This window comes from Macrobrachium nipponense, chromosome 15, assembly GCF_015104395.2.
Source record: "Macrobrachium nipponense isolate FS-2020 chromosome 15, ASM1510439v2, whole genome shotgun sequence".
NCBI classification, from domain to species: domain Eukaryota; kingdom Metazoa; phylum Arthropoda; class Malacostraca; order Decapoda; family Palaemonidae; genus Macrobrachium; species Macrobrachium nipponense.
The window spans coordinates 25,424,247-25,438,410 of record NC_087208.1 but is presented as its reverse complement, the minus strand read 5'-3'; the positions used below and the strand labels follow the sequence as shown (position 1 = coordinate 25,438,410).

At 35.6% G+C, this 14,164-nt stretch overlaps 1 protein-coding gene across 2 annotated transcripts in view; it reads right to left on the bottom strand.

Moving 5' to 3' along the window:
- Positions 1 to 14,164, bottom strand: part of LOC135227045 (ubiquitin carboxyl-terminal hydrolase 22-like) — a 61,606-nt gene that overhangs the window by 18,631 nt on the left and 28,811 nt on the right. For both annotated transcript variants that reach the window (XM_064266841.1, XM_064266842.1), the window contains exons 5-6: positions 10,853 to 10,999; positions 10,143 to 10,246 (exon numbers count right to left, since the gene is read on the bottom strand). In XM_064266841.1, coding sequence (XP_064122911.1) covers positions 10,143 to 10,246; positions 10,853 to 10,999 — 251 coding nt within the window. The remainder of the gene's footprint in view (positions 1 to 10,142; positions 10,247 to 10,852; positions 11,000 to 14,164) is intronic.

Sequence of the window (14,164 nt, the reverse complement as noted above, 5' to 3'; positions counted from 1 at the left end):
TGTATGAGTTTTTGGGAAGGAGCTAACACCATGATGTTCAATCTTAGGACTACAATTCAAGAAGTAGGTAGCTGCAGGAGATGATCCTGCTTGTAGGGAAAGGCCTCTATGTAGTGTTATCAAGTTGTGGTGATGTCTCAAAGGTAGTATGCCTGCCTCTGCTAAAAGGGAGTTTGTCGGGGATAATCTAAATGCACCAGTACATAAGCTTATTCCTTCGTGATGCAATGCATCAAAGAGTTTTTAATGTTGCTTCAGATGCTGAAGAATATATAGGACAGCAATAGTCTATTATAGATAAAGCTGATGTCTCATATAACGTTAGCCTGGTGTCACGTCCTACTCCCCATGTAGAGTGAGATAGTTTCTTTATTGGTTGAAAAACTAAATCAAACTGAATCTGCCCATTTACTTATATTTGTGATGGCAGTATTGATGACTCTTTGGGCATGTCTCAGGGAGCCACCCGTGTAGTGCATGGCAAAGTCATCAACATATAAGCTATTTTTAACTCCATTTGGTAATTGTGTGGTGATGTCATTAATTGCCAAGGCAAACAAAGTACAACTCACGACACTGCCCTGAAGGATTCCTTCTTCTATATTATGAATACGAATTCTCTACTAGTGTCTGGAAAGTTCTATCCGTAAGAAAGTTTTTAATGAAAATTGGCAGGTGACCCCGCAACCCTACTGAGTGAAGTTTTTGCATGACGTTAAATCTCCATGATGTGTCATATGCTTTCTCTATATCAAAAAAAGACAACTACTGTCAATTTTTTCAGATCAAAGCCCTTCCTGATATGGTCCTCTAAATGTTAGGGGCTCTTGGGTTGACCAACCAGCTATTAAACCTGATTGTGTTGGAGTTAATATGGATTCCTTGATGATAACACATGTTAGTGGTGCATTGACCATTTTTTCTAAAATTCTACATAAACAGCTTGTCAGAGATATTGGTCTGTAATTAGATGGATTATTAGCATCTTTTCCTGGTTTATTTATAGGAATAATAATAGCATGTTTCCACTTGTCAGGGAAAACATGCCAGTTTTTGTATTATCTCAAATGAAATCCTGTTATGACCTGGGACCGAAGGATGACACGAGTCAAAAGCATTGTTTAGTTCATCCATATTAACCCTTAAACGCCGAGCCGGTATTTCTGAAAGTGTCTCCCGTATGCCAGCGGAGTTCGGGAGTGAGCACCGAAGCGGAAAAAGTTTTTTTTCAAAAAATCACAGCACACTTAATTTTCAAGATTAAGAGTTCATTTATGGCTCCTTTTTTTGTCATTGCCTGAAGTTTAGTATGCAACCATCAAAAATGAAAAAAATATCATTATCATATATAAATATTGGAATATACGACAGCGAGAAAATAAAATTCATATATGATTGTACACAAATTGCGCTGTGAGCAAAACGGTTAAAGCTAATGAGTTAATTATTTTTTGTTGTATTGTACACTAAATTGCAATGATTTTGGTATATAACAAATTGTAAAACAATCAAAGCAACACAGAAAATATTATCACATTAAGATGCATGAATTCGTAAAGCTCGGATGTAAAAAAAAAAGTAAGTTTTCAAAAATTCACCATAAATAAAAATATTGTGCTAGAGACTTTCCGTTTGTTGCATTGAATATTACTAGACTGTAAGTGTTGTAGCTTACAATTGCAGTTTTTGACCATTTTGGTCGAGTTAAAGTTGACCGAAGGTCGAATTTTTTCTATTTATCGTTATTTATATGAAAATATTTCAAAACTGATAAAAGCTACAACCATGGATTGTTTTTTGTTGTATTCTACATGAAATTGCACACATTTTTATATATAAAACTTTATGTAACGGCTAATGTGTTTTAAAACGGTGCAAACATTACGACAATCAGACGAAAAAATGTCCTATTTTTTCGGAAGAGTTACCGCGTGGACGAAAGGAAAACTTTTTTTTTTTTCATAAATTCACCATAGATCAAAATATTGGGCTAGAGACTTCCAATTTGTTGCAAAATAAAGGTAAATGATTGAATATTACTAGAATGTAAGAGTTTTACCTTACAATTGCGTTTTTCGATCATTTTGGTCAAGTCAAAGTTGACCAAAGGTTGATATTTTGGCATTTATTGTTATTTATATGAAAATATTTCAAAACTGATGAAAGCTACAACCATGGGTTCTTTTTTATGTTGTATTCTACATGAAATTGCGCACATTTTCATATATAAAACTTTATGTAACGGCTAATATAAAACGGTGCAAACATTATGACAATCGGACAAAAAAATTTCTGATCTTTTTGGCAGTTACCGAGCGGACGTAGGAAAGTTATTTTCTAAAATTCACCATAAATCAAAATATTGTGCTAGAGACTTCCAATTTGTTGCAAAATTAAGGTAAAAGATTGAGTATTACTAGAATGTAAGAGTTTTAGCTTACAATTGCGGTTTTCGACAATTTCGGTCGAGTCAAAGTTGGCCGAAGGTTGAAATTTTGGCACTTATCGTTATTTATATGGAAATATTTCAAAACTGATAAAAGCTACAACCATGGGTTGATTTTTGTTGTATTCTACATGAAATTTCGCACATTTTCATATATAAAACTTTATGTAATGGCTAATATAAAACAGTGAAAACATTACGACAATCGGACGAAAAAATTTCTGATTTTTTCAGAAGTTACCGTGCGGACGTAAGGAAAAAGTTTTTTTCATAATTCACCATAAATCAAAATATTGTGCTAGAGACTTCCAATTTGTTGTAAAATCAAGGTAAATGATTGGATATTACTAGAATATAAGAGTTTTAGCTTACAATTGCGTTTTTCGACCATTTCGGTAGAGTCAAAGTTGACCGAAGGTTGAAATTATGGCACTTATCGTTATTTATATGAAAATATTTCAAAACTGATAAAAGCTACAACCATGGGTTGTTATAAGTTGTATTCTACATGAAATTGCACACATTTTCATTTATAAAACTCTATGTAACGGATAATATAAAATGGTGCAAAAATTATGTCAAAGTGACTAAATAATTTCCGAGATGTGTCACTGATGCTTTTTAGTGCGAGAAGAAAGAAATTCGCACTTGCGTGCCTGGGTAACGATTGTAAACAAAACAACAGCTTGATCCGTGAACTCCCAGCATCCCTCAAGGTGCGTGCTTCAAAATTCTTCGCCAAGTAGGCCTATAACTATTTTTCCGCGAATTTTTTAAAAAATGTTTGCGTCAACATTTTGTACGTCAATTCGGCACCCAACAGACAATTTTCATAGACGTTTAATACGTCCAATCGGCGTTTAAGGGTTAGAGGTATGATTGTACTCCAAGTCTTCAACAGTTTCAAAATTGAGTATGACATTTTTTTTCTGTTTTCTTATGGCTTCAAAATCTGCGTCCAGACTTGAGTAAGCACTTACGTTCTCAAGACGTTTTCCTATTATATTTGATATTTCATATGGGTCATGATATGTTTTCCCATCTTGGTATATTGCACTTCTAGGAGGCCTTACATATTACCATTAATGTTCTTTTGCCAAATATCATTCAGACATATTCGAAGATAAGCTCGACACCATTTCTCCATGATAAAATTTTTCCTGCTATTACAGCTTTGCAAAATTTGGCAGTGTATTTATTATACAATGGTTTGATGTAACTGAGTGTTATGTTTATTGTCACCCCTTTTTTCGAATATTTACACTGTAAGGCATCTTGCTGAGGGATTTCAAGCGGGTTTTAAGTTTGCTAAGATTATGACTTAATATGTGTTTGATCTTTATTAAGGTTGTTAAGGTTGAAGATTACCATGGAACAGAGGATTTCTTGGAGTGTGGCTTAGTTTTTTGTCAGCAGCATTTATTATAAAGTCTGTGAAAAATTCACATTTGGTATTATGATCTTGAGTGTCCGGAAATGAAATGGTGGTATATTGAATCTTACAGGTGGTGATATTGTGGCATTATTTAAATAGTTTAAGCCAATGGGGAAATGGTCACTGGTTTACAAGATATCCAGAACATTCCACTCGAATCTCTTGGCTATATCAACTGAACATAATGAGATGTCAACTAAAGAATCCTTAAAGTTGAGTGAGTATAAGAGAAGTATTGTGGAACATCACTTTCATTTAGACAACAAAAGTCATGTTCCACCACAAACCTCTCTATGTTGGCCCCTGATATGTCAGTAGAGTGGCTGGTATCCCAAAGAGGACTACGAGCATTAAGATCTACTCTAAGTAGGGGGTCAGGTAACAATTAATTCAGATAGGTCACTGAAGTTTGAATCAAAATTTGGCTGATTGTACAAATTACATACAGTAATCATACTTTTATCAGGCATATATAGTTTGACAGCTGTTATCTGATAGAACAGAGCTGGTATATTTAAAGGTTCATATGTTACACTGTTGTGAACATATATAGCAGTGCCAAGTTTTCCACCACCTGTTGGCAAATAACAAGCAAGCTTGTAGTGCCAGATTTGTGCAGGACTGGGCCTTGCATGTTGTAGGCAAATGCACATTGGGTTGTAGTCCTGAAGGACACATTGTAGTTCACCCAATCGCAAACATGTCAAAAGACTGTTTACATTTCATTTGATGATTTTATGATCCATTATTGGGTGGTATAGGTTTTAAATTCTGCAGGTTAACTACAGATTTTATTTTGTCTCTTGATTTATACATATTTGAGATGCTATGAGGTTTCTTAATTGTAGTATTTATTTTTTGTTTAAAATTAAACTCAACAGTTGACTGTTTTTCATAACTGATTATTAATGTGTCTATTTTTATTCAATTATTTCCTTCTTGTATTGCAAAGATTCAGAACATAGTCCATCCTGATGATGGTGGGCTAAAGGACATTTTTGCAATCTAACAAAATTTATGCAATTCTGGATTGAGTCTTCTGTTTTGGTTGGTAATTGGTTGCAAGCACTTATAAAGCACACATTACAACCACAGGACTGAGCATACTTATTGGTATACAATTGTTGATTGTCTTTCTGACTGGGAAACTTCCGATTTTGTGTTTTGTCCCCTGCGGTAAGGAATTTTGGTTAAGGGAACTACTTGATTTGCTGTTAAAAGAATTCGGTTTAGTGGAAGATTGGTGTGTATTAGACACATTCTGATTCACATCAATAGTCTGATTTTCATTATTGCCACACAAGGAAGTACCGTAATCAGTGTCACAGGTTGGAATTGTTAGAGAGTGGTTAACTGGTTCATTTAAAGTCTCTGGTTGATTGTTACCTTGTTACATGATATGGATGGAGGGCAGTTGTGAACCTCCACTTGTGATGAAGTCAGCAAAATTTCTTTTTTGAACTCCTCACTTGATGCAGATAGGTTTTATTTTTTTAATTGAATTTGATTTTTTTCCTTTAAGCAGAATTCTTTCCAGGATTCTTTTCTTTTTGCTATTTTGGGAGTTGGAATTATTTGATTCTTCTTCCATTGGAGTTCCCATAGCAAAGCTATCAGAATCTTCAATGTCAATAGCAGCAGCAGTGGATAGAACGCTGTACTTATTTTGGATGTTAGTACTATTAGCATGTTGGATATATAGTGTATCTTTTATTATTTTGCTGCTTGATATTATGTTGGTTAAGTTTTAGGTTTTTAACAGCAGTTGTGAAAGAGGGATTTTTGGATGGATCAAGAACTTCACTTACTTTTAACTCCAGTCTAGCTTCTTTAGCTGTCAATAACAGTTTAAGCTCCGTATTGTATTGGTAAAAGAAGCACTCTTTAGATCTAGCATGATGAGCTAACCAACAATTGGCACACTGTAGTATGCTCTTCAGATGAGCAGACTGCACATATTGTCTTGACCTTTTTTGTGTGAGGGGCCAAATTTTGAGCAGTGCGTGCACTTAGTGGTTTTGGTATAAATGGGCGTACTTCTCTACTTTGCCCAAGAATTTTATTTTTAAGTGGAAGACTTTGGCCAGTAAATTTTACTTTTGCAATTTTAATTTGTTTATTCTTATCCCTTCTGCTTGGAATTGAATAAACTTCTAGGTCATGGATATTATTATACCTTAGTTTAAGGGAGTTAAGTAGCAAGTGTCTTGGAGGTAGATCTTCACCCTCATTGTTAAGGTAAGATTACTGTACCTTGTACATAATTTCATGGCTTGTCATTGTTACTTTTATGCCATTGATTTCTTTTTTGTTCAAAAAGGCAGTGGACTGATTTTTAGTGGTTACTTCTAGTAACAACTCATTAGTTTTGGTATATCTGCTGTCCATTTCTTGGGATGGACACTGGTTCAGTAATTTGTTTTCAACCATAGCATTTGGAATTTTATGTTTTGATTTAAGGATCAGAAATCTTGACCAGTTCTCTGATCCCAAAAAGGTGGTCAAAATGCACCAGTGGAGGGTCCGGTTGGAAGTTTCTTTTCCTTTTTGGGGCCTGCTTTGTGCGTGATGCCAGTGTTTGGGGGTTGGGAGGGTTATTCACCTCCAATTCAGTTATCTTATGCTATGTACGGTTCCAGTGTTACAACAATGGAATCTACCGAAAGGTTTTAACTATTTTCAATTTCAATGTTAGATATTGCACCCTGACGGGTGACCTGATACTTCACTTGAAGCAGGATGGTGGTTCTTTGACGCGCTAGTGTCATCTACAACTACGCAAGGGTGGTTGGTGGGGGGGGGGGGGGGGGGTCCAGCAGTCTTCAACTGTGCCACAACTGTACCATCAGAGGGCCCAGGGGTACTCAAACCTTTATATTTTCCAAAAGATTAAAGAGAAAAAAAATCACCTGAAAACCTTAAAAAAAATATCATCAGCCTTTCTTGGAGTTTATTCTTTCACCAATGGAACAAGTGAGAATGACTCCCAAATTTTGACATCCTTACCCTAACCCACAGGGGATGGCACAACACGATTAGTGTGCCCCAAGTGTAAGCTAAACCCACTTGGTAGGACTGAGAGAAATGCAAGAATACAATCACCCCCACCCTAATCATGTTATGGGCAAACCAGATAGAATGCCAAGAGTCCTATCTCCAGAACCAGACTTCCCCTGGAATCTGTGGTCCAGCCCTGAAGAATAGTTCCGCCCTTGAGATATCGAATTGATATCCCTTAGGTTCGAACATTATCAGGTAGTTCATGGTCCTACCACAGTTTCCACTATTTAGCTCTGGACATATGTAAACCTAGTGCCAGCTATATCTTTCCTTACAGTAGTGCCTCAAGTTACGAAATTAATCCATTCTGAAGCAGCCTTCGTAACCTGATTTTTTTGTATCTAAATTGCCTAATACTTTCAAGCCCTACAAAAACACAACAATAAATTTTATAGTAAAGCTAAATTGACCAATAAACACTCAACTGCATGCCAGCCTTATACTTCTTGATTATCTCCATCTTCGTCTCCATAGAAAGCATCCTCCTCTTTCCTTGAATTTCAGCAACATTCTAGGGACCCACGGCTAATAACGTAAGTAATTAAGTTCACGCACAACACGATAAAGCAACTTACAGTACAACGAAAGTGAAATCACTAACACGAATTTACGTTGATGAACGAATTCCACGTATGTACGATAACGCTGCCGAAACGAAATGGTCGAGGAACTACCTTACGTAGATGCATGATGGGATAGATGCTGACCAATAAGAGAGCAGGATCTTATGGCAGTAACTAGCATCAAGAACCAATGGGAGAGCGGGAGGATGGTGGCGAGTCTACTGAGTTGGCGGCGCGCCAGTTTTAAAATTGTTCTCGGCAGCCCGGGCGAATCTCGGACTTTACAGTACACCCTTTTGCGACCTGAATTATTTTCGTACACAGAAGCAAAAAAATCTTTGTCTTTGCCTTCGTAACCTGGATTTTTCGTATGTAGGGACTTTTGTATGTAGGGGTATGACTGTATTTATCAGGTCCAATAAATTTTTGCAAAAGTGGAAAATTCTACAAACTTTAATCCAAAGAAATATTATTATGATACATAGGACTCTTGGACTCGCACCCAGAAACAAATTCTTGGGTTCAAGAACCCCCTCACCATGTCAAGGTGGTCCCAGGTTAAGGGAGAAGATAGAATTTGAAGGTCAATAGGTCTAGTTTTGAGATACAGGGGTTCAAAGTTCTTCTTTGTATTTTTACAATGTTAATAAATTATGATTATTATGATATGATTATTATGAATTTTATATTCCTTTCTGGCTATTAATAAACCAGAACTGTTATTTATCATAATTTAATCATAAATGAAGATCCCTTTGCTCAAAAATTGCAGCCTGGGGCACTGAGTCAGGTGAGACGGTGCGCTCCTTCTCAGGCAACGCTCCCTCTCCCCTTCACTAACTCTGCAATTATCACCAATATTAAGATCTGGACTCTTATTTATTAGTCAATTTTCTTCTTCTGTATGTTAGCAAGATGTTTTGCTTGTCTTTTCCTCTTTGGCATGATGAAAACCTTGCCGAAATAAAGAAAAACAGAAGTAATAGCAAGTGAATGTCTGAGGTGAAACTCGAATGTGTACTCTTTTTCATGTTTCTGATCGCACTAAAGGGTGTAAAGCTCAGTCTTCCTGTCTTGTGACTCGTGGAATCTCTACAGGTGCCATTACTCACAATTTGTTTGATAATAATTATCAAAATTTACGACAACAGAAGAAATACTGCATTTCCTTGTACGGATCAATGTTCTTGGCTTATTGAGTTACTTGTAATTACTTTTACTAATTACCCTGTAACTATGAAAGTAAGAGGAATTTTAACGAAATATTCCATATACGCATTCTCCATTGCCATACAAAGCTCCATGAATTTTTTTTATGATTTTGCGTTTTTCAGCCTATATTGGCCGACCGGCACCATTAAAGTAACATCAACAGCAGACCACATCACACATTTTTTTTTTCAGAGAAGAAAGCCAGCCAGGTCCTAGTGAAAAAAGGCAAAAAAGGGAAAAAAAAAAAAATCCTGAAAAGCAGCTACCAGTTGTTTTTATGGAAGATGATTCCCCTTCCAAACAATGACTCTCCATACCTCCTTTCCACATCCATGTCCACAGATGCAGATCATCAATGTCAAGGTATGAGCCATACTTTAGTTGTTAAAACTTTAATGTTGTGTTTCTTATTTAACTTATGTTATTTAACTCTGAATTTATCTAATTGTAATTTATGTGTAATTTTTTTTTATAAAAAGGCAAGGTTAGGGTAATAACTTGGTGGTACAAAACGGATTAACCCACTGTTAGTTATTTCTTATGGGAAAAATTTACTTGGAATTCTGACTGGTCCATCGGGACCAACACAATCGGAGAGCTTCCACCATCAAAATTCGGATTGAAAAAGTGGAGGAAAACTTCTGTTATGTCAATGTTAAGTAAGACTAATCCTTGCACATAACCCTTGCCTGGAAAATGAACCCGTAGTCTCGAACATCCCTGATCCACACAAAATCTGAAAGACTAAAACATTACCATATTCCTAGAAATTATGTTGTTGAAACAAAATAAAGCCTAGTAAGTGGCATGAGTAAGTAAATACATCACTGAAGAAATAAAATACAGTAAACCCCACATATTCGCGGGGATGGATATTAGACCCCTGCAAATAGCTAAAATCCATGAATACTTAAAAGCCCTCTAAAAATGCTTAGAGCTGCCTATTTTGAAAGTTTAAAAAATATATATATATATACCTGTGGAACCCTGAAAGGCCAGGACAAATATGTTGACGCTCACGGGACTTCTTAGGCTGGATAGGAGAATTCATAATACAGCAGAGAAAGAAAACATGGAATAAGGTAAAAAACCGGCTTGGGTAGGAGAGCAAACTGAATGACTGTTCTCCAAGGCAGTTGATGAGAGACTGATGCGTCACTAGCTTTGAGTGTGGTCTCTAGTTGCTTCCACCTCAACTAAGTACCAGATGGCAGATTCCAGATTCCTTGCATTTACAATTTTTTGTTGTCTTTAATCGGTTTCCAGCTGGCACCATAAGATTTATCCTATAGTTAAGACCGAAGGTTTGTTCCGCGCAAGAACAAACTAAATTTTCGTGACAATCTCGTAACATCATGGCCTTTCTTGAAAGTACCATCTGATCAAAGTCCATAAAATTTTGAATTAGAGCTAAATAGGTACTTACTTGCATGCTTGGCATACAACATCAGACTGCAATCCGCCAGTAAAAATTTGGTCTATAATACAGGAACATGTGTGTGTGGAATCTCCATTGGATGGAGGATTACCCTGGAAAAAAAAGTTATACCTTCAGGCAAAAGTAATTTGCTTTATAATAAAATTTCTCCTTAGTCCTCTTTCCAGAGAAAAAGTAGAAATAAACTTTAAATTCTGTGAATGAGTAACAATCACACAAAGATAACATGATAAACACTTACTAGAAAACATATTTATCAACAAAAGTTTTGCCAAAGAACTAAGAGGTAACATGAATAATGTCATGAGTAGAATGGTAGTAAGTCAAGTGTTGGATTGGCATCTAAATGAAAATGAATTTCAGTAAAAAAAAGAAAATTAATGATAATTTTTTGTCAACTGTAATGTAAGGCATAATTAACAAAATAAAATATAAATGACTGACAATAGCAGCTAGAAGACATGATAAAGGCCCAAACACTGATCCTCCAATGTAAAAAAAATATGAAGTATTTTAACCAGAAATGTAACTTGGTCTTATGTAACTACTTGGTCTTATGTAACTAAGTTGAAATAGTAATCATAATAATAACACAAACAATACAAAAGGTTATGAAATCTTAAATTATTTGCCATAATACAGTATCCAATTCAAATAGATGACCACAACATTAGTGTTCACAAGAAAAAAAAAATTACCTGACAATGACGATGTAACACATCAAGGGCAGCAATAAAAAACTCGTGCGCATCCTGCTGCTCGTAACCTGCCAAGTGTCTTGCGTGCGTCCAGATAAGGTGAAGTAGTTTATGAAGAATCAAAGGCGCTTTGTTACCACTGTAAAACTATGAAAGAAGAAATTACCATTAATTATGGCAAATATTAGATTTCTTGAATGTTGAGTTTTCATTTGGAGATCTGGACTCCTTACAATGTAATCTAGATTTTGTTGCTCTAATATTTCTATATAGGAAAACCCTACCATACCCTATCGGCTCCTTCATGGCGAAAAGAGTTGAGCATCGGAGGTGACCAGTGCTACCACATTAAATATTCCCATTCACGTTGTATGGTATATGAAGGCTGCATAAGTTATAAAACGCAAATATAATTGATTTCTGATAAATGTTTGCCGATTATTTGAAAGCCATAATTTTCTAGCTTTTAACAATAATAAAACAACACGTTTCTTCTTAAATGTGGCCAAAAATTTTTAGTGCAGCCACTTTCTCAGCTGTTAAGCTGACCTCACCTAAATAGATATTTTTCATCAGGTACGGTATTCATGCAAAAGTATCTTGTAATCTGAAGATAAAAGCATATACTAAAACAATGAAATATTCTGAGTAAATGGCAAAGCTGGAGCCAAGTCTGTAAGAAAAGAACATATATAAGAATAGAAAAATGTTATGAATATGTACTCTTAATGGAAAGAAACGAGGGACTATTTGATGTATAGTTGACTAAATTAAATAGCTGCTTTTTGTTTGTTTGTTTGTATGGTGCTTTTACGTTGCATGGAACCAGTGGTTATTCAGCAACAAGAACAACGGCTTTACGTGACTTCCAAACCACATCGAGAGTGAACCTCTATCACCGGAAATACACATCTCTCACTCCTCAATGGAAGGGCAGAGAATCGAACCCACGACCACTGAGGTGGGATGCTAATACCATACCAACCATGCCGCTGAAAATTCCATTTGAGTAACCTATGTACATTTATGCCACATTCTCTCGTGAACTGAACTGATTTTTTTCGTGTTGCTTAGTTCTAGTATGGTGTGATAAGGTTAGTGGTGACATCAATGACAGCGCACTTCACATGCTCCTTGGCTGGTCAACATAACTACCTCTGAAGCATTATAAAAGTAGACCTAATAAATTTAGCAGTCACAACAACATTTTCAAAATATAAATATGAATTACAAGTTTTCTTTGAATGTTGAAGTTTCAGGCTGTGTTTAAGCTGCTTGTATGTTGCAAAATGATTTATAGGCCTAAAAAAATTATCTAAGCCTTCTCAGATGTAATCTGTTACTAATGAATTTATCTGTAGAGATTACCTGTTTTTTGACGAGTAAAAGATGATGATGATTTTGATTATATAGAGAAGATGGCTATTAACTGAAATATATACAGGCAGTCCCCGGGTTACGATGGGGGTTCCGTTCTTGAGACGCGTCATAACCCGAAAATCGTCGTAAGCCGGAACGACGTTTGAAAATATGTCTTAAACTAATAAAAAGTTATAAAAACCTTACTTGTAATCCTTTGGTTACATTACATGTTGTTTCCTGTAGTTTTATGTACAACCTGTAGTTATTTTCATAAAAAAATGCTGGTTCTTAAAGGTAAAAACTATTGTAACCCTCTGGTGACACTACATTCTTGAAGTTTTATGTACAACCTGGAGTGATTTTGCCAAATCTTGAGGGCTACAAGAACAGTTGATTACTATTTACGTATCATATAGACTAATTAAAGTAAACGTATCTTTAAATAGGCTTATATATTAGTATCAACAAAACATTTCCTGGCATGAGTCAGAGGCCGTTAATGAAACTGACACTTCTCTGTCCTATCTGTTCAGAAAATAAACGTTACGTCAATCCCCGAGACCATTGTTGCCAAGACGCCTCTCTCTCTCTCTCTCTCTCTCTCTCTCTCTCTCTCTCTCTCTCTCTCTCTCTCTCTCTCTCTCTCCTCTCTCTCTCTCTCTCTACGAAATATTTGAGATACGATTTTGCGATGAATGATAGTTGTATAGGCAACCGATAAATGGCATTCAGTCTGTTTATTTGTTGGTGCTGCATTGTTAACACGTCGTTGTTTAGTTTGTTGTATTTGTGCCTATTTTTCGTGTTATTTTGTCTATTTTAATATTAACCATGGGTCCCAAAGCTAAAGACAAAGCAGGTGATAAGAAAAAACCCAAGAAAATGATTTCGATGGAAGCAAAACATGAAATTATAGTATGTATTCATTCGCTCGGAAACTAGTTCCGCATATGAGGCGTCACTAAAAAACATAGAAAAGTACGACATAAAATGTGTCGAAAATCATCATAACCTCAAAGTTTTTGTTGTAATCTAACCAGAAACTTATTTTTATTAATATACTGTGCTAAACTATAAAGGATTTTTATCATAGTATGCGTTTTTTAAAAGCGTTGTTAACTCGGAGCGTCGGAAGTGTCAGCGTCGGAACAAACGTCGTAACCCAGGGCGGATTTTTCAATGAATATTTAAGAAAAAGCGTCGTAACCTCAGAACGTCGTAAGCTGGAGCCGTTGTAACACGGGGACCTACTGTATTAGTATTAATATCAAGGCGTATGGAACACTTGTGTTTTAACTTACTTAAAATATTTTCTTATCAAAAGTCCTCCTACTCACTTTTGATGTATAGTTTATTCTCTCATAAAGTAGCTTGAAGTGCAAGAATGTGTATATAATCTCATTTGCTCTCTGGCCAGAAATTGTTAATATACAGACGTGAATGTTTAGCATAAAGTAAAGAAATCTAACACACCTAGGCCTAGGAACAAAATCTTGGCTTTGACAAAAGAATAGTTGCATAGGCAAATATCTGCTAGTAAGCCATAATTTTTGAAGTGGTTAGAAAATATATCATAAATTCCAATATAAAATAAATGTTTTCGAGATAATTTCATTGTCGCTACTCATTGTAGACCTACATATATATGTGACATCTGGTGGTTCTTGTTGCACCGCCACTCTCATGGGATTATTAAATTAATGACAAATTTTATTGTTTCTTTATTTAGCAATTGAACTGAGGTTTCATGACAACTTTGTTTTGGTCAAATGCATCAGCGATGAGTAAACAAAAGATTTCAAAATGGATCGTGACTTTTTCTGAAATTCGGCTACACGTGACCTATTCTTACAGTTTTGAAACATGACAGATTTCACTCTTATGGAACATATTATGGCCTTATTGTATTTTGATTTGATTTACATAGACTTTTGGAATTATGCCAAGCAC